A 27,384-nucleotide genomic window follows, 5' to 3' on the forward strand; every position below is an offset into this window, starting at 1 on the left:
CTCCAGAAGTTCAGTGAGGATCTCTGAATGATCCAATGTTGACCTAAATGACTAATGATGATAAATACAATCCACCTGTGTGTAATCAAGTCTCCGTATAAATGCACTTGCACTGTGATAGTCTCAGAGGTCCGTCAAAAGCGCAGAGAGCATCATGAAGAACAAGGAACACACCAGGCAGGTCCGAGATACTGTTGTGAAGAAGTTTAAAGCCGGATTTGGATACAAAAAGATTTCCCAAGCTTTAAACATCCCAAGGAGCACTGTGCAAGCGATAATATTGAAGGAAGGAGTATCAGACCACTGCAAATCTACCAAGACCTGGCCGTCCCTCTAAACTTTCCGCTCATACAAGGAGAAGACTGATCAGAGATGCAGCCAAGAGGCCCATGATCACTCTGGATGAACTGCAGAGATCTACAGCTGAGGTGGGAGACTCTGTCCATAGGACAACAATCAGTCGTATATTGCACAAATCTGGCCTTTATGGAAGAGTGGCAAGAAGAAAGCCATTTCTTAAAGATATCCATAAAAAGTGTTGTTTAAAGTTTGCCACAAGCCACCTGGGAGACACACCAAACATGTGGAAGAAGGTGCTCTGGTCAGATTAAACCAAAATTGAACTTTTTGGCAACAATGCAAGACGTTATGTTTGGCGTAAAAGCAACACAGCTCATCACCCTGAACACACCATCTCCACTGTCAAACATGGTGGTGGCAGCATCATGGTTTGGGCCTGCTTTTCTTCAGCAGGGACAGGGAAGATGGTTAAAATTGATGGGAAGATGGATGGAGCCAAATACAGGACCATTCTGGAAGAAAACCTGATGGAGTCTGCAAAAGACCTGAGACTGGGACGGAGATTTGTCTTCCAACAAGACAATGTTCCAAAACATAAAGCAAAATCTACAATGGAATGGTTCAAAAATAAACATATCCAGGTGTTAGAATGGCCAAGTCAAAGTCCAGACCTGAATCCAATCGAGAATCTGTGGAAAGAACTGAAAACTGCTGTTCACAAATGCTCTCCATCCAACCTCACTGAGCTCGAGCTGTTTTGCAAGGAGGAATGGGAAAAAATGTCAGTCTCTCGATGTGCAAAACTGATAGAGACATACCCCAAGCGACTTACAGCTGTAATCGCAGCAAAAGGTGGCGCTACAAAGTATTAACTTAAGGGGGCTGAATAATTTTGCACGCCCAATTTTTCAGTTTTTGATTTGTTAAAAAAGTTTGAAATATCCAATAAATGTCGTTCCACTTCATGATTGTGTCCCACTTGTTGTTGATTCTTCACAAAAAAATACAGTTTTATATATTTATGTTTGAAGCCTGAAATGTGGCAAAAGGTCGCAAAGTTCAAGGGGGCTGAATACTTTCGCAAGGCACTGTATACAGTGTATACCAACCATTAGGAGCACATTCCTAATATCGAGTTGAACCCTCCCCTGTTGCCCTCAGAACAGCCGCAATTCATTGTGGCATAGACTTGAAATCGTTCCGCATGGATGCTGGCCCATGTTAAATCCAACGCTTTCCATGGTTGTGTCAAGCTGGCTGGATGACCTTTGGATGGTGGACCATTCTTGATACACACAGGAAATGGTTGAGCGTGAAAAACCCAGCAGTGTTGCAGTTCTTAACACAAACCGGTGCGCCTGGCATCTAACCAGTTCAAGTGCACTTAAATATTTTGTCTTGCACATTCATCCTCTGAATGGCACACACACAATCCATGTCACAATTTTCTCAAGGCTTAAAAATCCTTCTTTAACCGGTCTCCTCCCCTTCACTGATTGAAGTGGATTTAACAGGTGACATCAATAAGGGATAATAACTTTCACCAGGATTCACCTGGACAGTTTATGTTATGGAAAGAGCAGGTGTTCTTAATGTTTTGTATACTCAGTGTATAAACATGCACACATATATTTTGTATACATTATTGGGTCATGGCGTACGTGACTGGTGGAGAGGATAAGCAGCAAGAACCAGTCTGACATGACCATCTGGGTCTCTGAGAATGAGCGCATGCCCTCTTCCTCAGTCTCAGCTATGTGCACCACCAGAGACTTGACGTACTGGGACCAGTAGTGCCGCCCGCTGGAGAACTTCTGCAGTGCGTCCTTCAGAGTCTGCTCCAGGGAGCCACTGGGGATCAGAGGTTCGTTCAGATGGAAGAGTACTGCGTAGAATAGATATGAACGCATCTCAGGTAGGATAAGGAATTTGTGACTTATCTATCCATTACGTTTCAAAAGTCCATCTCATTTAGTTTATTTCATATCTCTATTTTACTAATTTTCACAAGAAGTTTTTTGCATTTCGCTCCAATTCACACAGATATACAAAACTTGACACATCACATGCAATTCGGGTTGATGGAGCCATTGGTACCAGTAACAACTCAATCCACCAATCCAAACAGAGGAGGAAATATCATAGATTTAATATATTAAAACTTATAAAAACAATGATACTGTATCATCTCTCATGTCGGTCTGTGTGTGGGTGTGTGTGTTCACGTGTGTGTTTCAGGTTGTGTGCGCACCCAGGCAGTGTCATAGCTCACTCACTTGGTGCGTAGGACAGAGATGGCTCTGTCCGATTGGTCCTGCCACAGGGCGTGGAGGAAGGCCAGGATGGCCCGGTGCAGCGGGGGGACACCAGTACTTCCCCTTCTGCCGAGTCGATCAGGTCCAACAGCACCTGCAGACAGCTCCAATCACCCAGCAGAAACTCCTGAGAGGGAAGGAGGGAGGGTGAGAGGGAGAGAAAGAAAGGTATTTTAAATGACTGAACTCAGTCCACAGCCTTGAGATGGGAAGAGGAATTTATCTTGCATAAAGACGCAGAAACTCAAAAAAATAAACGCTACATGTAAAGTGTTGTTCCCATGTTCCATGCTCTGAAATAAACGATCCCAGAAATGTTCCATGCACACATAATGGTTATTTCGCTCAAAATGTGCACTTTTGTTTTTACATCCCTGTTAGTGAGCATTTCTCCTTTGCCAAGTTAATCCTTACAGGTATGGCATATCAAGAAGCTGATTAACACAGCATGATTATGACACAAGTGCACCTTGTGCTGGGGACAATAAAATGCCACTCTAAAATGTGGTTGTCACACAATGCCACAGATGTCTGAAGTTTTGAGGGAGTGTGCAATTAGCATGCTTACTGCAGGAATACCCAACACAGCTGTTTTCAGAGAATTTAATGTAAATATCTCTACCATAAGCAGTCTCCAACATTATTTTAGGGAATTTGGCAGTACGTCGAACCGGCCTCACAACCACAGACCACAAGCGGTTTGCTGTTGTCAACGTTGTGAACAGAGTGCCACATGGTGAAGGTGGGGTTAGCGTATTGGCAGGCATAAGCTACGGACAACGAACACAATTGCATTTTATCGATGGCAATTTGAATGCACAGAAAGGTATCTGTGACTAACATATGCATATCTGTATTCCCTAGTTGTCACGAATATCATCAAAGGTGGCTCCCATTCCTGTTCGGGTGGCGCTCGGCTGTCGTCATCGCCGGTCAATGCATTTTCCTACTTGGCCAGAGTCAGATGAACTCATAGGTACCATTTTCATGTCTCCGCGTCCAGTATAAAGGAAGTTAGAGGTAGTATCACGAGCCGGAAGCTAACTAGCATTAGCGCAATGACGAAGTAGAGCTCTAGAGTAGCATACCTGTAGATTTTTTGGGCTCACTAGCCACTAGGGAAGATTTTAACGGTATTACTACTCTTACTGATAGTGCTTAACGAACCGGTACTTTAACAGTATTCTCATCAGTTCTTTTTGTTATTTTTTACAAAATGTAAAAAAATAAACTATTATTTACAGCAAAAGGAACTGCAATGTTTTGAACAAATCACTATTATAGACTAACGTTGTGATGAAAATGTAAAACAAACTAAATAAACTATATTTTCCTGCACAAGGACTATACAGTGGTATACAGCAACACAGGTGGGGCATACAGGTAGGCTGCAAAAGGACTATACAGTGGTATACAGCAACACGGGTGGGGCATACAGGTAGGCTGCAAAAGGACTATACAGTGGTATACAGCAACATGGGTGGGGCATACAGGTAGGCTGCAAAAGGACTATACAGTGGTATACAGCAACAGGGTGGGGCATACAGGTAGGCTGCAAAAGGACTATACAGTGGTATAGAGCAACATGGGTGGGGTATACAGGTAGGCTGCAAAAGGACTATACAGTGGTATACAGCAACAGGGTGGGGCATACAGGTAGGCTGCAAAAGGACTATACAGGGGTATACAGCAACATGGGTGGGGCATGCAGGTAGGCTGCAAAAGGACTATACAGTGGTATACAGCAACACGGGTGGGGCATACAGGTAGGCTGCAAAAGGACTATACAGTGGTATACAGCAACACGGGTGGGGCATACAGGTAGGCTGCAAAAGGACTATACAGTGGTATACAGCAACAGGGTGGGGCATACAGGTAGGCTGCAAAAGGACTATACAGTGGTATACAGCAACACGGGTGGGGCATACAGGTAGGCTGCAAAAGGACTATACAGTGGTATACAGCAACATGGGTGGGGCATACAGGTAGGCTGCAAAAGGACTATACAGTGGTATACAGCAACACGGGTGGGGCATACAGGTAGGCTGCAAAAGGACTATACAGTGGTATACAGCAACATGGGTGGGGCATACAGGTAGGCTGCAAAAGGACTATACAGTGGTATACAGCAACACGGGTGGGGCATACAGGTAGGCTGCAAAAGGACTATACAGTGGTATACAGCAACATGGGTGGGGCATGCAGGTAGGCTGCAAAAGGACTATACAGTGGTATACAGCAACAGGGTGGGGCATACAGGTAGGCTGCAAAAGGACTATACAGTGGTATACAGCAACATGGGTGGGGCATGCAGGTAGGCTGCAAAAGGACTATACAGTGGTATACAGCAACATGGGTGGGGCATACAGGTAGGCTGCAAAATGACTATACAGTGGTATACAGCAACATGGGTGGGGCATGCAGGTAGGCTGCAAAAGGACTATACAGTGGTATACAGCAACACGGGTGGGGCATGCAGGTAGGCTGCAAAAGGACTATACAGTGGTATACAGCAACACGGGTGGGGCATACAGGTAGGCTGCAAAAGGACTATACAGTGGTATACAGCAACAGGGTGGGGCATACAGGTAGGCTGCAAAAGGACTATACAGTGGTATACAGCAACACGGGTGGGGCATACAGGTAGGCTGCAAAAGGACTATACAGTGGTATACAGCAACAGGGTGGGGCATACAGGTAGGCTGCAAAAGGACTATACAGGGGTATACAGCAACATGGGTGGGGCATGCAGGTAGGCTGCAAAAGGACTATACAGTGGTATACAGCAACACGGGTGGGGCATACAGGTAGGCTGCAAAAGGACTATACAGTGGTATACAGCAACACGGGTGGGGCATACAGGTAGGCTGCAAAAGGACTATACAGTGGTATACAGCAACAGGGTGGGGCATACAGGTAGGCTGCAAAAGGACTATACAGTGGTATACAGCAACACGGGTGGGGCATACAGGTAGGCTGCAAAAGGACTATACAGTGGTATACAGCAACATGGGTGGGGCATACAGGTAGGCTGCAAAAGGACTATACAGTGGTATACAGCAACACGGGTGGGGCATACAGGTAGGCTGCAAAAGGACTATACAGTGGTATACAGCAACATGGGTGGGGCATGCAGGTAGGCTGCAAAAGGACTATACAGTGGTATACAGCAACAGGGTGGGGCATACAGGTAGGCTGCAAAAGGACTATACAGTGGTATACAGCAACATGGGTGGGGCATGCAGGTAGGCTGCAAAAGGACTATACAGTGGTATACAGCAACATGGGTGGGGCATACAGGTAGGCTGCAAAATGACTATACAGTGGTATACAGCAACATGGGTGGGGCATGCAGGTAGGCTGCAAAAGGACTATACAGTGGTATACAGCAACACGGGTGGGGCATGCAGGTAGGCTGCAAAAGGACTATACAGTGGTATACAGCAACACGGGTGGGGCATACAGGTAGGCTGCAAAAGGACTATACAGTGGTATACAGCAACAGGGTGGGGCATACAGGTAGGCTGCAAAAGGACTATACAGTGGTATACAGCAACACGGGTGGGGCATGCAGGTAGGCTGCAAAAGGACTATACAGTGGTATACAGCAACACGGGTGGGGCATGCAGGTAGGCTGCAAAAGGACTATACAGTGGTATACAGCAACACGGGTGGGGCATACAGGTAGGCTGCAAAATGACTATACAGTGGTATACAGCAACACGGGTGGGGCATGCAGGTAGGCTGCAAAAGGACTATACAGTGGTATACAGCAACACGGGTGGGGCATGCAGGTAGGCTGCAAAAGGACTATACAGTGGTATACAGCAACACGGGTGGGGCATACAGGTAGGCTGCAAAAGGACTATACAGTGGTATACAGCAACAGGGTGGGGCATACAGGTAGGCTGCAAAAGGACTATACAGTGGTATACAGCAACACGGGTGGGGCATGCAGGTAGGCTGCAAAAGGACTATACAGTGGTATACAGTAACACGGGTGGGGCATGCAGGTAGGCTGCAAAAGGACTATACAGTGGTATACAGCAACACGGGTGGGGCATACAGGTAGGCTGCAAAAGGACTATACAGTGGTATACAGCAACAGGGTGGGGCATACAGGTAGGCTGCAAAAGGACTATACAGTGGTATACAGCAACACGGGTGGGGCATGCAGGTAGGCTGCAAAAGGACTATACAGTGGTATACAGCAACACGGGTGGGGCATGCAGGTAGGCTGCAAAAGGACTATACAGTGGTATACAGCAACACGGGTGGGGCATACAGGTAGGCTGCAAAAGGACTATACAGTGGTATACAGCAACAGGGTGGGGCATACAGGTAGGCTGCAAAAGGACTATACAGTGGTATACAGCAACACGGGTGGGGCATGCAGGTAGGCTGCAAAAGGACTATACAGTGGTATACAGCAACACGGGTGGGGCATACAGGTAGGCTGCAAAAGGACTATACAGTGGTATACAGCAACACGGGTGGGGCATACAGGTAGGCTGCAAAAGGACTATACAGTGGTATACAGCAACACGGGTGGGGCATACAGGTAGGCTGCAAAAGGACTATACAGTGGTATACAGCAACACGGGTGGGGCATACAGGTAGGCTGCAAAAGGACTATACAGTGGTATACAGCAACACGGGTGGGGCATGCAGGTAGGCTGCAAAAGGACAAAGAGTTCTTAGCAGTTATTCTGGAGAAAGATCAACATATTTGCCTTTTCTGGCAGAAGTCGGGACCTCTCCTGGCTTATTGTCTTCCCTGCAGTCGAAGATACTCTCTCTCTCGCTAGGGGTGGATGAGGCTTGGGCACAGAGGTAGCTTTTTGCAATGTGAGGAGGGGCAGAGTAGCTCTATTCTCCCACCACCACTACATCACAGAATCTTCAGCCATGGGGATGGGAGGCAGGCCTTTGTAGCGCTCCACCTCTAGGTCAACATGCTCGCTGAGGGTGAGGGACAAGGTGTCCTGTTGGATCGTCAACCTCAACTCCCTGTCCTCCTCTGAGAACAGCTCCTCCAAGGCACTCCTTGTTTTGTAAAATGGAGACTGTCTTCTCCTTCAGACTCCTCCTCCTGTTGCTGGTGCTCTGTGTCTGTCTGCTTCTGCTCCTCTGACAACCCTGGTGTTGCCTCCCTTTAAATCTGGGATCCATTGCTGTGGCCTCATGCAGGAAGGCTTGAATGTCCTCATCCTGATAGGGCTCGGTGAGGTTCTCCCACACCTTCGCTTTGATGGTTGCCGCAAACGTTGCATCTTCATGCTTCACAGTGACGTGCTCTTCCAGTTTGTGGAGGATGGGTATGATCTGTCCACAGGTGGCATTCTTGTCACATGACACACAGGGTGGATGTATAGAGGATTCTCATGATCTGGACAAAGTCCTCAGCCTTATGCAAGTCCTCATCCTTCAGACGATCCAGGTTGTCCTTGGTCATTGCTTTTCGCAGTCATGGGATCAAGGCTGCTGCTTGGATCGGTGGATACTGCTCCATGAATCTCTCTATTATTAGATAAGAGTTCAATCTGGTCTTGACGTCAAGGATGAGTGAGTGTTGCCGAAGGCCTGAAACAACAAATAAAACATTTAATTGAATTAAATTGTTAAAGGTGGGAATTTCAAAATAATACTTTAATAGACTGAACTGGCTTCTTACCAAGGAGCTGCTGCTTTTCCTTCAATACTGTTTTGGACATCGAGGATCTCTTGAACCACACGACCACTGCTCTGATTGGGGCTGGACATCGAGGATCTCTTGAACCACACGACCACTGCTCTGATTGGGGCTGGACATCGAGGATCTCTTGAACCACACGACCACTGCTCTGATTGGGGCTGGACATCGAGGATCTCTTGAACCACACGACCACTGCTCTGATTGGGGCTGGACATCGAGGATCTCTTGAACCACACGACCACTGCTCTGATTGGGGCTGGACATCGAGGATCTCCTGAACCACACGACCACTGCTCTGATTGGGGCTGGACATGGAGGATCTCTTGAACCACACGACCACTGCTCTGATTGGGGCTGGACATGGAGGATCTCCTGAACCACACGACCACTGCTCTGATTGGGGCTGGACATGGAGGATCTCCTGAACCACACGACCACTGCTCTGATTGGGGCTGGACATGGAGGATCTCTTGAACCACACGACCACTGCTCTGATTGGGGCTGGACATGGAGGATCTCTTGAACCACACGACCACTGCTCTGATTGGGGCTGGACATGGAGGATCTCTTGAACCACACGACCACTGCTCTGATTGGGGCTGGACATGGAGGATCTCTTGAACCACACGACCACTGCTCTGATTGGGGCTGGACATGGAGGATCTCTTGAACGACACGACCACTGCTCTGATTGGGGCTGCCCATTTATCAATGGAAGTCATTGTGTATATGTTCTGCACTGCCAGATTTAGTGTGTGTGCCAAAGCATCCTATTTTTAGGATGTGTAGCCTCTTGATGGCAACATCCATATTGCCAGCACTATCAACAATCACAGCTACAATCTTGCTTGGCTCTATCTCAAACGCTTCCAGAACATCTGAGATCTCCTCTGCCACTACTCTCCTCTGCCACAGTTTGTGATTTGTACACTGGCCTGGTGTGGAGGACCTTGTGTTTTACACTGCCCTGGCTTGTGTAGTGCACTTTAACAGTGAGATAGTGGTCCTGACAGAGGCTGGTCCACCCGTCTGATGTGATGGCCAGCTTTGGCACGTCCTTCAGCTCAGTGATGACATTGGACATTGACTACACCATGAAAATAAAAGAAAGCCGCACACTCTAGGAGCACAGATGCAAAAATGTATTTACCAACGCTTCGACAGCCAAGCTGTCTTCATCAGGGTATAATCACAAACACTGCGGGATGACTCGTTTATATAGTGTCAAAAGACACAGGTGTCTGTAATCATGGCCAAGAGTGGCCTAATATCATTGGTTAATTCTCAAATATTAAAATGGCATACAAATAACAGCATACAAACAAATGGATAGCATACGATCATAGATTCATTTTAGACTACACAAGCTTACAAACAATTACAATGGCAAAGTCACAAATTACAATGGCAAATGGCTTCAGATCAAAGTCTACGTTGAGACCGAAGGGAGCAAAGGTCTTTAAGTTAAAGATCCAGGCAGCCTCTCGTTTTAACAATAAATTGTCGAGGTCACCCCCTCTCCTACGGAGGGTGACATGTTCGATGCCAATATAACGCAGAGACGAAATCGAGTGGCCTGCCTCCAAGAAGTGGGCCGCAACTGGGTAAGTTAAGTTTTTACACCTAATGGTGCTACGATGCTCTGAGATTCGTACTTTTAATTTGTGCTTTGTTTTACCCACATAATGTTTACCACAAGGACAAGTTCTAAGATAAATAACTGCCTTAGTGGAGCACGTAATAACAACTTTGATTGGGATCGATCTCCCTGTTTGTGGGTGTTTGAAGGATCTACATTTATAAGTGCCATTGCATTGAGCACAGCCATTACACTTGTAATTTCCATCCAGTAGGGGCGCAAATAGACGTTGTTCAGGAATATCTTTGGGTGGTAAATCAGAGTGTACCAATTGGTCTCAGATTTCTGACCCGCGAGAATACGACCAAGGGAGGGTCCGAAAACACATTACCGAGACTATCATCAGATTTTAGAATGTGCCAATGTTAGTGAACGATTCCCTTAATTTGTTCAGAGCACTTTGAATAGCGGGTAGTTAGAACACAAGAATGAGTCTTTTTACGAGACTGACCTTGAAAAACATCATGTCTCGTTTTGATTTGAATTTTCTCAATGGCAATATTAATCTGATCATTTTTGTATCCCCTCTCCTTGAACTTTCTTTGCGTCTCAGCCATATTTCTGTCGAAATCTGATTGATTTTTGCAAATTCTTTTGATTCGACAGAATTGGCTGTACTGCAAACTATTTTTCAAGGGAAGTGGATGACAACCATCAGCCCTCAACAAACTGTTACGATCAGTAGGCTTCCTGTAAAGATCAGTGTATAGAGCATTATCTTCACACAAGATCAGAAGATCAAGAAAACTGATTTGACATGTATCAGATTGCATAGTAAATCTCAAATGATCAGAACAGGAGTTAAGAAAAGCATGGAACGCCTGGAGCTGTTTTGCATCACCCCTCCATAGAACAAAAATGTCATCAATATACCGTTTCCAAATAATGATGTGAGGCAAGAAAACATTTTTGAGAGGGTTGAAAATAGACTGTTTCTCCATGTAACATACAAATTAGCATAGTTAGGAGCCATGGGGAATCCCATAGCAGTACCTGTTATGGGTGTAAGATGGCACAGTGATGCCATCTGTTGGTAAATGTTCATTACTGCAACTCTTGTGTTTTACCGGGGTGCTTGAGATACCCGGATGCGTTGTGATGTACTAAACAAGACTGGTTACTCGCATCAATGCCTCTGTCTCGTCATTTAGCATTCAAACATGGTGTCAGAAGTGGGATAACTAACCATGCTTTCCGCAAATTAGAGTCACCTGCTCTGGTTTACAAACAAATACTTATTTGTGTAAAATTTCGCCCGGAATTGGCCTTAAGCTAGAGTGAGTTTGCTAGTTAGCTTCAGTGTTGTTAGCACCGGTTAGACATGGCAGCGAACATTCCCCCTCCCGCCGTTATGAAGCTCAGCGGGGATTGGAGCACGAACTGGGATACGTTTAGAGGTGAATGGGAGGACTATGCGCTAGCAACGGGACTTCTGGAAAAGGAAGATGAGGTAGTGGCTGCCACTTTGAGGACTATAATGGGAACTGAATGCCGACACGTATACAAACACAACCTGAACCTAACAGCAGCACAGCAAGGTAACGCTATAGCTATTCTTGATGCTCTTGAACATTACTTTACGCCAGCAAAGAACGTCATCTACGAGCGTTATGTTTTCGGTCGTTGCAAACAGGAGGACGGGGAGTCCATTGACAGCTTTGTCACTAGGTTAAGGGAAAAGGCAGCTACATGTGACTATGGTGCTTTAAGAGATGAACTGATCAGAGATACGATTGTGCTTGGCATAACGGATGAGGGCACCCGCAGACGTTTGCTGAGAGAACGTGACCTGACGCTGGCCTTGGCAGTGGAGACATGCCGTGCAGCGGAGCTTACTGATATACGGATGAGGTCCATGGAGCTAGAAAGGCAACATACGGACAATGTAAATGCTACATTCAGGCAGCCAGTAAAGAAATTCCCCTTTGCCACAGCTAATGCTAATACTACAGCCAACTCTGCAGTAGACAACCCCAATACATGCCGATATTGTGGCATTTCTCATGGACGAGGAAAAGAACACTGCCCAGCCTATGGAAAAATATGCAAATCCTGTGGTACAGCTAATCACTTCGCAAGGGTCTGCATGAAAAGCAAGAGAAAGGAGGGTAAAGTGCACTCCATGGAAACAAACACAGATGAAGGGAACGACAGCACAGAGGATGTATATGCTAGCGAGTGCATAGGGGCAGTGAGGGCAAAAGGACAAAAGTGGTTTGTCACTCTGCTACTTAATAATAAACCACAGCAATGCCAGCTAGATTCAGGGGCCACATGCAACGTTATGAGCCTTAAAGACAAAAGGAGGCTTGCGCCCAGAGACAAACTCACACAGAGTAGCACCAAGCTGAAACTGTATTCAGGCCAGTTCATGACCTCTTTAGGCCTGTTTGTGACAGAGTGTGTTTTACGTGGCCAGAAATACACCCTTGAGTTTGAAATAGTTGAGGCTAGTCAACAGCCATTACTGTCAGGTTCTACATGCGAGCGCCTTGGACTTATTAACTTCACCATCCCAGCTGATCTTAACATTATAGACAAAGTCCAGGCTGGGCCCCTGAGCAAGGAGACACTCCTAAGCAAGTACCATGATGTCTTCAACGCACCGGTCGAGTCAGTTCCTGGGGAAGTCCACTTTGAGTTGGATGCAGAAATCCAGCCTGTCCAGTGTGCACCCCGCAATGTACCAGTGGCCATGAAAGCAGCTACGAAGGCTCAGCTTGACAAATACGAAGCAGATGGCCACATCATATCCGTCACCGAGCCTACGGACTGGATAAGTAATATGGTTATCATCAAGAAACCAGACAAGCTACGGATATGCATTGATCCTAAACACCTCAACCGGGCTCTGCGACGTTCACATTACATTATGCCCACGTTGGAGGATGTTCTTTACAAGCTCCCAAAGGCCAGAGTCTTCACGCTCGTGGATGCCAGAGATGCCTTTCTGCAGTGCAAGCTCGACGAGCCCAGCAGCTACATGACCACCTTTTGGACACCCTGGGGCAGGAAGAGGTGGTTGAAGCTTCCGTTTGGTGTCTCCGTGGCTCCAGAGGTGTATCAGCGGAAACAGCATGAGCTGTTAATGGGACTTAGTGGCGTGGAACCCATAGCAGATGACATTCTCGTAGTGGGCTGTGGGGACAGTGATGAGGAGGCAGAATGTGACCATGACGCCAAGCTGCTGGCCCTGATGGTCAGATGCAGACAGGTCAAGCTAAGGCTAAGCATAAAAAAGCTTCAGTTTAAAGTGCCAGAGGTCCGCTTTCATGGGCACATCTTGTCCTCCACCGGATTGAAGGCGGATCCTGAAAAAGTGAAGGCTGTCTTGGAAATGCCCCACCCATCTGACGTGAAGGGAGTGCAGCGCTTCGTCGGATTCGTCACCTACCTGGCCAAATTCCTACCGCGGCTCTCTGAAGTGTGTGAGCCACTGAGGAGGCTCATGGACAAGGACACCATCTGGCATTGGCTCCCAAAACATGACGCAGCGGTGAGGGAAATAAAACAACTGGTCACCCAGACACCTGCACTGCGATACTACAATGTGTCAAAACCTGTCACGATTCAGAGTGACTCAAGCCAGTATGGACTTGGCTGTTGCCTCATGCAGGAGGGCCAGCCTGTGGCATTCGCCTCTAGGGCACTCACCCCAACAGAGCAGAACTATGCCCAGATAGAGAAGGAGTGCCTCAGCATTGTGTTTGCATGCCAACGCTTCCACCACTACCTGTACGGGCGCGACAATATTACCGCAGAGACCGATCACAAGCCCCTTATTGCTATATTCAGCAAGCCTCTCCTGAATGCCCCAAAACGACTGCAGAGCATGCTACTGGCCCTACAAAACTACAACCTCAAGGTGGTGTATAAGCCAGGGCCAGAGATGTATGTGAGTGACACGCTCAGCAGGGCTACTGCATCAGGCACTCACACACGCTCCATGCATGAACAACACGCAGTGTGCAGCTTGCAAACAGAGCAAGTGGATGTTGAACACATCAACCAGGCTGACTACCTTAATGTTACGGACCAGCGCTTTATACAAATCAGACAGCACACAGACAGGGACGGGCAACTCCAGGCATTGAGGTCTGTGATTCTGATGGGCTGGCCCGACTGCAGGGAAGAAACTGCTTTAGCCGTCAGAGAATATTGGCCAATCAAAGAGGAGCTCAGTGTTCAAAACGGAGTGATATTCAAGAGTCAGAGAGTCGTTATTCCCCGGTCTCTGCGCCCTGAGATGTTGGCACGCGTGCACTCAAGTCACATAGGAGGTGAGGCCTGTTACAGACAAGCACGTGACACACTGTATTGGCCAGGAATGCAGAGTGAAATTAAAGACTATGTCAGTAAATGCACAATCTGCAATGAATATGCCATTGAGCAACAGAGAGAGACGATGATGTCCCACGAGCTACCGATGCGCCCCTGGCAGATAGTAAGTCTAGATCTCTTCCAGCACAGTGGCAAAGACTTTCTGCTGGTAGTCGATCATTACTCAGACTTTTGGGAGATCGACCTCCTCCCCGACCTCTCAGCAGAGACAACGATCAAACGCTGCAAGGCTCAGTTTGCCCGCTATGGACAGCCAGATAGGGTAATTTCAGACAATGGACCCCAATTCTCAGGAGTTGAGTTCCGAAAATTTGCTGCAGGATGGGAATTCGAGCACGTCACTTCATCACCACGACACCCAAAAGCTAATGGGAAGGCAGAGTCCGCAGTAAAAATCGCAAAGAACCTCTGCAAAAAGGCTCTGCGAGAGGGCAAAGATGCCTGGAAAGCAATCCTGCAGTGGCGCAATACCCCGACAGAAGGCATGGACAGCAGCCCGGCACAGCGCCTCATGGCACGGCGCTTAAAAGCAGCTCTGCCAGTAGCCAGCACTCTCCTGGAGCCATGTGTGGTGACAGACGTGCTGGTGAAGCTACGTCACAGAAGACAGGTCTCCAAGTTAATCTACGACAAATCAGCAAAAGACTTACCTGAGCTCAGGGTGGGTGAAACGGTGCGAATGAAGCCACTACCAGGGGACCGGGCAGGCCTCTGGAGACTCGGATCCTGTGTACAGAAAGTGGCACCACGCTCCTACTTGGTCGAAGTGAATGGATCACTGTACCGTCGTAACAGGGTTGACCTTCGGATTGCTGAGCCAGCACCTACTCAGAACCCTGATGGTCAAAGGGGTCGCATGACAAAAGACAGAACCCCAGCAAGTCACATGGGGCCTGAGGCACTGGGCGAAGAGCCAGGGGATCACAGGTCGGCCGCTCCCTCACCCATCAATTCTCCCCTGAGACATTCAGGTGACACGCCTGTGCGGGAACCCGCAGTCCTCGCAGACAAGCCCCCTGTCTTTTCACGATGCGGGCGTCTGTCCCAGCCACCAAAAAGACTTAATCTGTAGGTTTCCCATCAGGGATTGTTGACAGAGATAAAAGTGAAGAGAATATCAAAATGTGTTGTTGTTCTGGAAAAAAAAAAAAAAAAAATACTAAACTGTTCATGTTGGAAATTGTTACTAGGTTTGTTTTGTTAGTGAATTGACACCTCCTGTCCTATTTTATTAAAGGGAAGATGTTATGGGTGTAAGATGGCACAGTGATGCCATCTGTTGGTAAATGTTCATTACTGCAACTCTTGTGTTTTACCGGGGTGCTTGAGATACCCGGATGCGTTGTGATGTACTAAACAAGACTGGTTACTCGCATCAATGCCTCTGTCTCGTCATTTAGCATTCAAACAGTACCCTTCATCCGAATAAAGAAATCAATTAAAAAAACATTAAATAATTATGTGCGAGTACTATTTCAGCCAATTGGAACTTTGGGAGTTTCAGTAAGCAACAATTTGCCTACTTTATTCCAATATTTCTGTTATTCAGTGATATTTATTCCCATAGTAATTTCGTTATGGATCCATCCTAAAGGGTAGAGCCGCAGCTTTCAAGGGACTCGGAAGCTAATAAGAAATCTTGCTATGCCCTCTGACGAACCATCTAACAGGCAAAGCGCCAAAACAGTACTAAGATTGAATCGTACTACAACGGCTCCGACGCTCTTCTTATGTGGCAGGGCCTGCAAACTATTACAGACTATAAAAGGGAAGCACAGTCACGAGCTGCCCAGTGACACGAGCCTACCAGACGAGCTAAATCACTTCTATGCTCGCTTCGAGGCAAGCAACACTGAGGCATGCATGAGTGCATCAGCTGTTCCAGACGACTGTGTGATCACGCTCTCCATAGCCGACATGAGTAAGACCTTTAAACTGGTCAACATTCACAAGGCCGCAGGGCCAGACAGATGACCAGGACATGTGCTCCGGGAATGTGCTGACCAACTGGCAGGTGTTTTCATTGACATTGTCAACATGTCCCTGATTGAGTCTGTAATACCAACATGTTTCAAGCAGACCACCATAGTCCCTGTGCCCAAGAACACTAAGGTAACCTGCTTAACTATTTTTACTAACTTTCTATAAAGATGTATTTGGAGTGAGAATTAATTTTTTTATATGTATGGCCACATCCCCGTCAGTCCATTATAATGGTAAACTACACAGTAATGTAAAATGTATATTTTTTTGTGATCCAATACATAATATAGTACGTTTAAAAAAAATCCAGCTCGCAACATGCATCTGATTATTCATTACGAATAGGATTTATTTGAATTATTTTGTTTACATTCTTCATTTTAACCACAATGTCACAAATAATTGAACCCACACAACATGAGCAAATTAACTTGGTCAAAACCTGTCTTTATTAAAGACTATTAGAAATAATGTTGGTACTTATTTATTTTGATCCAAAGCATGAATGAGTGAGTCACTCAGCTTTATGCTGAAAAATATTCACTGGACTCTCATTATGTTTCTTCTTCACATCAGCAGAGGACTCAGTGTTTCAGAAACTCACTTCATATAGAGGGGATATCACTCTTTCACACAGGTAAATAAATACAGTTTGTTATTTAGAATTTTAAAAAAAATGTTTTTAGAGGGAGAGAAACGTCAGTTCACATGTTAAGTGTAATTCTCCGATTGTATTTACCCAAGTCTCTCTCAACTCCAGGACCACAGCCAGCATTTTTATTTTGTTTTGTTCGTTTTTTGCCTGATGCAGGATTAAAGTGCCAGAGAAGAGAGACTCTCAGATTGAAAACACCTCCATTAATTTACGAAAAGATAGTCAATTTGTGCCACAGTTTAGACTACCAACAGATCAGCATTCTAACTCCCCCTTGTGATAATGTGGTGCAATGACAGAACGATGCAATCTACCACAAACGGTTGCGGCATAAGCTCTAAACTTTTAACCAGTTGGATTTAGGGGTCACTATTGTAATTTTTGGATGAAAAACGTTCCCGTTTTAAACAAGATATTTTGTCACGAAAAGATGCTCGACTATGCATATAATTATTCTTTCCACTTTGGAAAGAAGACACTCTGACGTTTCCAAAACTGCAAGATATTGTCTGTGAGTGCCACAGAACTGATGTTACAGATGAAACCCAGATAAAAATCCAACCAGGAAGTGCCGCATTTTTTGAAACCGCCTCATGCCAATGACTCCTTAGATGGCTGTGAATGAGCTACGAATGAGCTTACGTTTTCCACATTTTCCCACAGGTGTCTACAGCATTGTGCCGTCTATTTAGGCATTTCCCTTGAAGAATGGCTGTAAGGGACCATATATGGCATGTGGTCACATGGTGTCTCCCGCAGAAAACCTTGCGTAAAATACTGAGGTAGACATTTTTCCAATCACTTCTTATTAGAAACCAACTGACTCGACGGATATATTATCGAATATATTTGTTAAAAACACCTTGAGGATGGATCCTAAACAATGTTTGCCGTGTTTCTGTCGATATTATGTAGCTAATTTTGAAAAAAGTTTGCCGTTATAGTTGTAGCATTTTTCGGTCGATTTCTCAGCCAAGCATGGTGAAGAAACGGGAGCTTTTTCGCATACAAAAATAATATTTTTGGAAAAAAGGAACATTTTGTCATGTATTGTCATGTTGTGTCTTGTTTCTGTCCTTTCCCTTCACCCTGTCTCCCTCTGCTGGTCGTTATTAGGTTACCTTTTCTCCCCCTCTTTCCCCCAGCTGTTCCTTGTCTCCTCCTAACTACCTCGTCACCCCTTTTCCCACCTGTTCCCTTTTTCCCTCTGATTAGGTCTCTATATCTCTCTCTGTTTCTGCTCCTGTCTTTGTCGGATTCTTGTTTGTGTTATTCATGCCTGAACCAGACTATCGTCATGTTTGCTGCAACCTTGTCCTGTCCTGTCGGAATCTGCCGGTCCATCTGAGCCTACGTATGTTTTGTTATTAAAGAAGCTCTGTTTACGTTAATTCGCTTTTGGGTCCTCATTCACGCACCGTAACAGAAGAATCCGACCAAGAATGGACCCAGCGACTTCGGATCCTCTCCACTCAGCCGTCGAGATCCAGGGAGCGATGCTAGGCAGACACGAGCAGGAATTGTCTGCTGCTCGACATGCCGTTGAGACCCTGGCCACCCAAGTCTCCAACCTCACAGAACAGGTTCACCATCTCCGCCTCGATCCACCGGCCACTTCCAGGGCTTTCGAATCTCCGGAGCCCAGAATCAATAACCCGCCGTGTTACTCTGGGGAGCCCACTGAATGCCGCTCGTTCCTCACCCAGTGTGATATTGTGTTTTCTCTCCAGCCCAACACTTACGCCAGGAGCACTGCTCGTGTCGCCTACGTCATATCTCTCCTTACTGGACGGGCTCGTGAGTGGGGCACGGCAATCTGGGAGGCAAGGGCTGAGTGTACTAACCAGTATCAGGACTTTAAGGAGGAGATGATACGGGTTTTTGATCGATCTGTTTTTGGGGAGGAGGCTTCCAGGGCCCTGTCTTCCCTATGCCAAGGTAATCGATCCATAACAGACTACTCTATTGAGTTTCGCACTCTTGCTGCCTCCAGTGGCTGGAACGAGCCGGCTTTGCTCGCTCGTTTTCTGGAGGGTCTCCGCGCAGAGGTAAAGGATGAGATTCTCTCCCGGGAGGTTCCTTCCAGCGTGGATTCCTTGATTGAACTCGCTATTCGCATTGAGCGACGGGTTGATCTTCGTCACCGAGCTCGTGGAAAGGAGCTCGCGTTCTCCGTTGCCCCCCTCTCCGCATCACTACCATCTTCCTCTGCCGGCTCGGGAGCTGAGCCTATGCAGCTGGGAGGTATCCGCATCTCGACTAAGGAGAGGGAACGGAGAATCACCAACCGCCTCTGTCTCTATTGCGGTTCTGCTGGTCATTTTGTCACTTCATGTCCAGTAAAAGCCAGAGCTCATCAGTAAGCGGAGGGCTACTGGTGAGCGCTACTACTCCTGTCTCTCCTTCAAGATCCTGCACTACCTTGTCGGTCCATCTACGCTGGACCGGTTCGTCAGCTTCCTGCAGTGCCTTAATAGACTCTGGGGCGGAGGGCTGTTTTATGGACGAGACCTGGGCTCGGGAACATGACATTCCTCTCAGACAGTTAAGGGAGCCCACGGCCTTGTTCGCCCTGGATGGTAGTCCTCTCCCCAGGATTCAGCGTGAGACGCTACCTTTAACCCTCACTGTTTCTGGTAATCATAGCGAAACCATTTCTTTTTTAATTTTTCGTTCACCTTTTACACCTGTTGTTTTGGGCCATCCCTGGCTAGTTTGTCATAATCCTTCCATTAATTGGTCTAGTAATTCTATCCTCTCCTGGAACGTCTCTTGTCATGTGAAATGTTTAATGTCTGCTATCCCTCCTGTTTCCTCTGTCTCTTCTTCACAGGAGGAGCCTGGTGATTTGACAGGGGTGCCGGAGGAATATCACGATCTGCGCACGGTGTTCAGTCGGTCCAGGGCCACCTCTCTTCCTCCACACCGGTCGTATGATTGTAGTATTGATCTCCTTCCGGGAACCACCCCCCCCCCGGGGTAGACTATACTCTCTGTCGGCTCCCGAACGTAAGGCTCTCGAAGATTATTTGTCTGTAGCTCTTGACGCCGGTACCATAGTCCCCTCCTCCTCTCCCGCCGGAGCGGGGTTTTTTTTTGTCAAGAAGAAGGACGGGTCTCTGCGCCCCTGCATAGATTATCGAGGGCTGAATGACATAACAGTGAAGAATCGTTATCCGCTTCCTCTTATGTCTTCAGCCTTCGAGATCCTGCAGGGAGCCAGGTTTTTCACTAAGTTGGACCTTCGTAACGCTTACCATCTCGTGCGCATCAGGGAGGGGGACGAGTGGAAGACGGCGTTTAACACTCCGTTAGGGCACTTTGAATACCGGGTTCTTCCTTTCGGCCTCGCTAACGCTCCAGCTGTCTTTCAGGCATTAGTCAATGATGTCCTGAGAGACATGCTGAACATCTTTGTTTTCGTTTACCTTGACGATATCCTGATTTTTTCACCGTCACTCCAGATTCATGTTCAGCACGTTCGACGTGTCCTCCAGCGCCTTTTAGAGAATTGTCTTTTTGTGAAGGCTGAGAAGTGCACTTTTCATGCCTCCTTCGTCACATTTCTCGGTTCTGTTATTTCCGCTGAAGGCATTAAGATGGATCCCGCTAAGGTCCAAGCTGTCATTGATTGGCCCGTCCCTAAGTCACGCGTCGAGCTGCAGCGCTTTCTCGGCTTCGCGAACTTCTATCGTCGTTTCATCCGTAATTTCGGTCAGGTGGCAGCTCCTCTCACAGCCCTTACTTCTGTCAAGACGTGCTTTAAGTGGTCCGTTTCCGCCCAGGGAGCTTTTGATCTCCTCAAGAATCGTTTTACATCCGCTCCTATCCTTGTTACACCTGACGTCTCTAGACAGTTCGTTGTCGAGGTTGACGCGTCAGAGGTGGGCGTGGGAGCCATTCTTTCTCAGCGCTCCCTCTCTGACGACAAGGTCCACCCATGCGCGTATTTTTCTCATCGCCTGTCGCCGTCGGAACGTAACTATGATGTGGGAAACCGCGAACTGCTCGCCATCCGGTTAGCCCTAGGCGAATGGCGACAGTGGTTGGAGGGGGCGACCGTTCCTTTTGTCGTTTGGACTGACCATAGGAACCTTGAGTACATCCGTTCTGCCAAACGACTTAATGCGCGTCAGGCGCGTTGGGCGCTGTTTTTCGCTCGTTTCGAGTTCGTGATTTCTTATCGTCCGGGCTCTAAGAACACCAAGCCTGATGCTTTATCTCGTCTCTTCAGTTCTTCAGTAGCCTCCACTGACCCCGAGGGGATTCTCCCTGAGGGGCGTGTTGTCGGGTTGACTGTCTGGGGAATTGAGAGGCAGGTAAAGCAAGCGCTCACTCACACTCCGTCGCCGCGCGCTTGTCCTAGGAACCTTCTTTTCGTTCCCGTTCCTACTCGTCTGGCCGTTCTTCAGTGGGCTCACTCTGCCAAGTTAGCCGGCCACCCTGGCGTTCGGGGTACGCTTGCTTCCATTCGCCAGCGTTTTTGGTGGCCCACCCGGGAGCATGACACGCGTCGTTTCGTGGCTGCTTGTTCGGTCTGCGCGCAGACTAAGTCCGGTAACTCCCCTCCTGCCGGCCGTCTCAGGCCGCTTCCCATTCCCTCTCGACCGTGGTCTCACATCGCCTTAGATTTTGTCACCGGACTGCCTTCGTCAGCGGGGAAGACTGTTATTCTTACGGTTGTCGATAGGTTCTCTAAGGCGGCTCATTTCATTCCCCTTGCTAAGCTTCCTTCTGCTAAAGAGACGGCACAAATCATCATCGAGAATGTTTTCAGAATTCATGGCCTTCCGTCAGACGTCGTTTCGGACAGAGGTCCGCAATTCACGTCTCAATTTTGGAGGGAGTTTTGCCGTTTGATTGGGGCTTCCGTCAGTCTCTCTTCCGGCTTTCACCCCCAGTCTAACGGTCAAGCAGAACGGGCCAATCAGACTATTGGTCGCATCTTACGCAGTCTTTCTTTTCGCAACCCTGCGTCTTGGTCAGAACAGCTCCCCTGGGCAGAATACGCCCACAACTCGCTTCCTTCGTCTGCGACCGGGCTATCTCCTTTTCAGAGTAGCCTCGGGTACCAGCCTCCGCTGTTCTCATCTCAGTTCGCCGAGTCCAGCGTCCCCTCCGCTCAGGCTTTTGTCCAACGTTGCGAGCGCACCTGGAAGAGGGTCAGGTCTGCACTTTGCCGTTATAGGACGCAGACTGTGAGGGCTGCTAATAAGCGTAGAACTAAGAGTCCTAGATATTGTCGCGGTCAGAGAGTTTGGCTCTCCACTCAGAACCTTCCCCTTAAGACGGCTTCTCGCAAGTTGACCCCGCGGTTCATTGGTCCGTTCCGTATTTCTCGGGTCATTAATCCTGTCGCAGTTCGACTTCTTCTTCCGCGATACCTTCGTCGCGTCCACCCGGTCTTCCATGTCTCCTGTATCAAGCCCGTTCTTCGCGCCCCCGCTCGTCTTCCTCCCCCCCCCCCCATCCTTGTCGAGGGCGCACCCATCTACAGGGTCCGTAGGATTTTGGACATGCGTCCTCGGGGCCGTGGTCATCAGTACCTAGTAGATTGGGAGGGGTACGGTCCTGAGGAGAGGAGTTGGGTTCCCTCTCGGGACGTGCTGGACCGTGCGCTGATCGAGGATTTCCTCCGTTGCCGCCAGGTTTCCTCCTCGAGTGCGCCAGGAGGCGCTCGGTGAGTGGGGGGGTACTGTCATGTACTGTCATGTTGTGTCTTGTTTCTGTCCTTTCTCTTCACCCTGTCTCCCTCTGCTGGTCGTGTTTGGTTACCTTTTCTCCCCCTCTTTCCCCCAGCTGTGCCTTGTCTCCTCCTAACTACCTCGTCACCCCTTTTCCCACCTGTTCCCTTTTTCCCTCTGATTAGGTCCCTATATCTCTCTCTGTTTCTGCTCCTGTCTTTGTCGGATTCTTGTTTGTGTGTCTCATGCCTGAACCAGACTATCATCGTGTTTGCTGCAAACTTGTCCTGTCCTGTCGGAATCTACCTGTCCATCTGAGCCCACGTGTGTTCATCATTAAAGAAACTCTGTTTGTTAATTCGCTTTTGGGTCCTCATTCACGCTCCTGACAAAGTCATGACATCATTGTACACCAATGATTTGCCCGCTGTTTCGTTGATTGACTGTCTTTTAACCCAATGACCACTGATCGTCTTGAAATCTAGCTGGGTAGATAGCCAATGAGCTGAGCTAAATGGCAATAGGTCATGTTTATGTGTTGCAAGACCAACCCATGTAGTAAGCTCCAGCGTAACGAGAGTCATTCGCTATTGAAGTTTCATACCGGAAGGAGAAACACATATTACGCACTGCATTGTTTGGAAAACACGCAGATTCAGCTGTTTATATATCAATCATTATGGCGACTAAGTCAGGGAAAGCAAATTCTAAGTCTAGGATATACAGATGTACACACAATTTTAGAATAAATTGATTGGGAAAGTGAGACATTGTTGTAGGACGTTTCATTTAGCGATTGTGGAGGAATATTTTTTTGAACGGGAGTGGACATTGTTTTGGACTGGAAGTCCAAAAGTTATTCTCATGCTAATGCCCTTGTTTGAAATTAATAATATAAAATATTATTTGTGATTTTTTTTATTTTAGAAGCAATATATAAACATGTAATGTCATGAAATGTGAGATGCGTGTGTCTGCCGCTCCACCCCAACCCACATGAAATGGCCTATTTGAGGCTATTGAGGGGAGGGCAGGCCCACAACAATGGCCAAAGTGAAATGGAGACAGTAGATACAGCTGGTCTGTTGTAATATAATAAAGACAGTAGATCTAGCTGGTCTGTCATAATATAATAGAGAAAGTGGATGTAGCAGGTCATAATAATATATTCAACCTTATGTTCCCTGTACTCTATCTGTTTATTATACCTGTTGATAAAGGGCTCATATGTGAAACTATTCTAACCGAACATTTTCTTTCACAGTGACACTGACTCCGAATGGGAGTCTCATCCGGTGTCCTGTGTGAATTTAAGTATGCTCTCTCTAATTCTCTCTTTAGCTCTCTCGGAGGACCTGAGCCCTAGGACCATGCGTCAGGACTACCTGGCAATGATGACTCCTTGCTGTCCCCAGTCCACCTGGCCTTGCTGCTGTTCCAGTTTCAACTGTTCTGCCTGCGGCTATGGAACCCTAAACTGTTCATTTTTACTCTTGAGGTGCTGTCCTGTTGTACCCTCTACAACCACTGTGATCTCCACCAGGCACAAGCCAGAAGAGGACTGGCCACCCCTCATAGCCTGGTTCCTCTCTAGGTTTCTTCCTAGGTTTTTTGCCTATCTAGGGAGTTTTTCCTAGCCACCGTGCTTCTACACCTGCATTGCTTGCTGTTTTGGGTTTTAGGCTGTGGCTATATAAATAGATTTTATTTGATAGAGGACTGAGGGTCTTCCAAATATTGAAAGTGTGTAAATAGTTACCCATGTTATTTTGTAAATGTATATATTTTTTTCATATTTTTTTTTATCAATAATCATATTTATTCCCCCAATTTTTTTTTTCTAAAATTTTTCTACAATTATTCAGCCCCATTCAGTTCAGTGAGGATCTCTGAATGATCCAATGTTGACCTAAATGACTAATGATGATAAATACAATCCACCTGTGTGTAATCAAGTCTCCGTATAAATGCACCTGCACTGTGATAGTCTCAGAGGTCCGTTAAAAGCGCAGAGAGCATCATGAAGAACGAGATACTGTTGTGAAGAAGTTTAAAGCCGGATTTGGATACAAAAAGATTTCCCAAGCTTTAAACATCCCAAGGAGCACTGTGCAAGCGATAATATTGAAATGGAAGGAGTATCAGACCACTGCAAATCTACCAAGACCTGGCCGTCCCTCTAAACTTTCAGCTCAAACAAGGAGAAGACTGATCAGAGATGCAGCCAAGAGGCCCATGATCACTCTGGATGAACTGCAGAGATCTACAGCTGAGGTGGGAGACTCTGTCCATAGGACAACAATCAGTCGTATATTGCACAAATCTGGCCTTTATGGAAGAGTGGCAAGAAGAAAGCCATTTCTTAAAGATATCCATAAAAAGTGTTGTTTAAAGTTTGCCACAAGCCACCTGGGAGAACACTAAACATGTGGAAGAAGGTGCTCTGGTCAGATGAAACCAAAATTGAACTTTTTGGCAACAATGCAAAACGTTATGTTTGGCGTAAAAGCAACACAGCTGAACACACCATCCCCACTGTCAAACATGGTGGTGGCAGCATCATGGTTTGGGCCTGCTTTTCTTCAGCAGGGACAGGGAAGATGGTTAAAATTGATGGGAAGATGGATGGAGCCAAATACAGGACCATTCTGGAAGAAAACCTGATGGAGTCTGCAAAAGACCTGAGACTGGGACGGAGATTTGTCTTCCAACAAGACAATGTTCCAAAACATAAAGCAAAATCTACAATGGAATGGTTCAAAAATAAACATATCCAGGTGTTAGAATGGCCAAGTCAAAGTCCAGACCTGAATCCAATCGAGAATCTGTGGAAAGAACTGAAAACTGCTGTTCACAAATGCTCTCCATCCAACCTCACTGAGCTCGAGCTGTTTTGCAAGGAGGAATGGGAAAAAATGTCAGTCTCTCGATGTGCAAAACTGATAGAGACATACCCCAAGCGACTTACAGCTGTAATCGCAGCAAAAGGTGGCGCTACAAAGTATTAACTTAAGGGGGCTGAATAATTTTGCACGCCCAATTTTTCAGTTTTTGATTTGTTAAAAAAGTTTGAAATATCCAATAAATGTCGTTCCACTTCATGATTGTGTCCCACTTGTTGTTGATTCTTCACAAAAAAATACAGTTTTATATCTTTATGTTTGAAGCCTGAAATGTGGCAAAAGGTCGCAAAGTTCAAGGGGGCCGAATACTTTCGCAAGGCACTGTAAGTATCAAAAGTAAAAGTGTAAATAATTTCAACTTCCTTATATTAAGCAAACCAGATGGCACAATTTTCTTGTTTATTATTTTTATTGACGGATAGCCAGGGGCACACTCCAACACTCAGACATAAATAGGTGCATTCTGGACAGGACAAAGCATTTGTGTTTAGTGAGTATGTCAGATCAGAGACAGTAGGGATGACAAGGGATGTTCTCTTGACAAGTGTGTGATTTGGACCATTTTCCTGGACAACATGTAATGAGTACTTTTGGGTGTCAGGGAAAATGTATAAAGTGTATAAAATGTATAAAGTAAAAAGTACATTATTTTCTTTAGGAATGTAGTGAAATAAAAGTACAAGTAGCCAAAAATATAAATAGTAAAGTACAGATACCCCCCAAAAATACTTAAGTAAAAATACTTTGAAAGTTCTACTTAAGTACTTTACACTAGTGATCTGGTTGAATCATACATGGACACACATGCTTTTTTGAATGCCAGTGGCAGGTCATTGGTAACAATAGAAAAGAGTAGAGGACCTAGAGAGCTGCCCTGCGGTACACCACACTTTACATATGTGACATTAGAGAAGCTTCCATTGAAGAAAACCCTCTGAGTTATATTAGATAGCTCTGAATTCACGATATGGCAGACGTTGAAGAGCCATAACACTTAAGTTTTCTTAACAGATTATGGTCAATAATATCAAGGCTGCACCGAAATCTAACAGGACAGCTCCCACAATCTTCTTATTATCAATATCTTTAAATCATCAGTCATTTGTGTCAGTGCAGAACATGTTGTGTGACCTCTATAAGCATTTATTTTTTTATTTTACCTCTAGGCAAGTCAGTTAAGAACAAATTCTTATTTTCAATGATGGCCTAGGAACAGTGAGTTAACTGCCTTGTTCAGGGGCAGAATGACAGATTATTACCTTGTCAGCTCGGGGATTTGATCCATCAACCTTCCAGTTACAAGTCCAACGCCCTAACCACCAGGCTACCTGCCACCCCAAGCATGCTGAAAGTCTGTTCATTTGTTTACAGAGAAATAACATTGTATTTGGTCAAACACCATTATTTCCCAACAGTTTGCAAAGAGCTGGCAGCAAGCTGATAGGTCTGCTGTTCGAACCAGTAAAGGCTGCTTTACCACTCTTGGGTAATGGAATGACTTTGGTTTCAGATTAAAGATCAGATTAAAGATATGACAGCTAGGACTGGCTATAGAGTCAACTACCATCCTCAGTAGCTTTCCATCGAAGTTGTCCATGCCAGGAGGTTTGTCATTACTGGTCAATAACTTTTTCCACACTAACTTTACAAAATTCTAACTTGCAATGCTTTTCTTTAATTATTTGTTTTGAGTACAATGGCTCACTGTTCGTTGTTGGCATTTCCTGCCTAAGTTTGCCCACTTTGCCAAAGGAGGGCTTGGCCCCAGTGATGTGCTGGGCCATACGCACTACCCTCTGTAGTGCCTTGCGGCCAAGCAATTACCATTCCAGGAGGTGATGCAACCCAGCAGGATGCTCTCGATGGTGC

At 46.5% G+C, this 27,384-nt stretch overlaps 1 protein-coding gene across 1 annotated transcript in view; it reads right to left on the reverse strand.

Moving 5' to 3' along the window:
• Nucleotides 1-27,384, reverse strand: part of LOC110509497 (volume-regulated anion channel subunit LRRC8A) — a 75,187-nt gene that overhangs the window by 832 nt on the left and 46,971 nt on the right. Inside the window, exons 3-4 of the mRNA XM_036967221.1 lie at nt 2,577-2,742; nt 2,083-2,185 (exon numbers count right to left, since the gene is read on the reverse strand). Of these exons, the coding sequence (XP_036823116.1) occupies nt 2,083-2,185; nt 2,577-2,742 (269 nt within the window). The remainder of the gene's footprint in view (nt 1-2,082; nt 2,186-2,576; nt 2,743-27,384) is intronic.

This window comes from Oncorhynchus mykiss, chromosome Y (assembly GCF_013265735.2).
Source record: "Oncorhynchus mykiss isolate Arlee chromosome Y, USDA_OmykA_1.1, whole genome shotgun sequence".
In the NCBI taxonomy this organism is placed as follows: domain Eukaryota; kingdom Metazoa; phylum Chordata; class Actinopteri; order Salmoniformes; family Salmonidae; genus Oncorhynchus; species Oncorhynchus mykiss.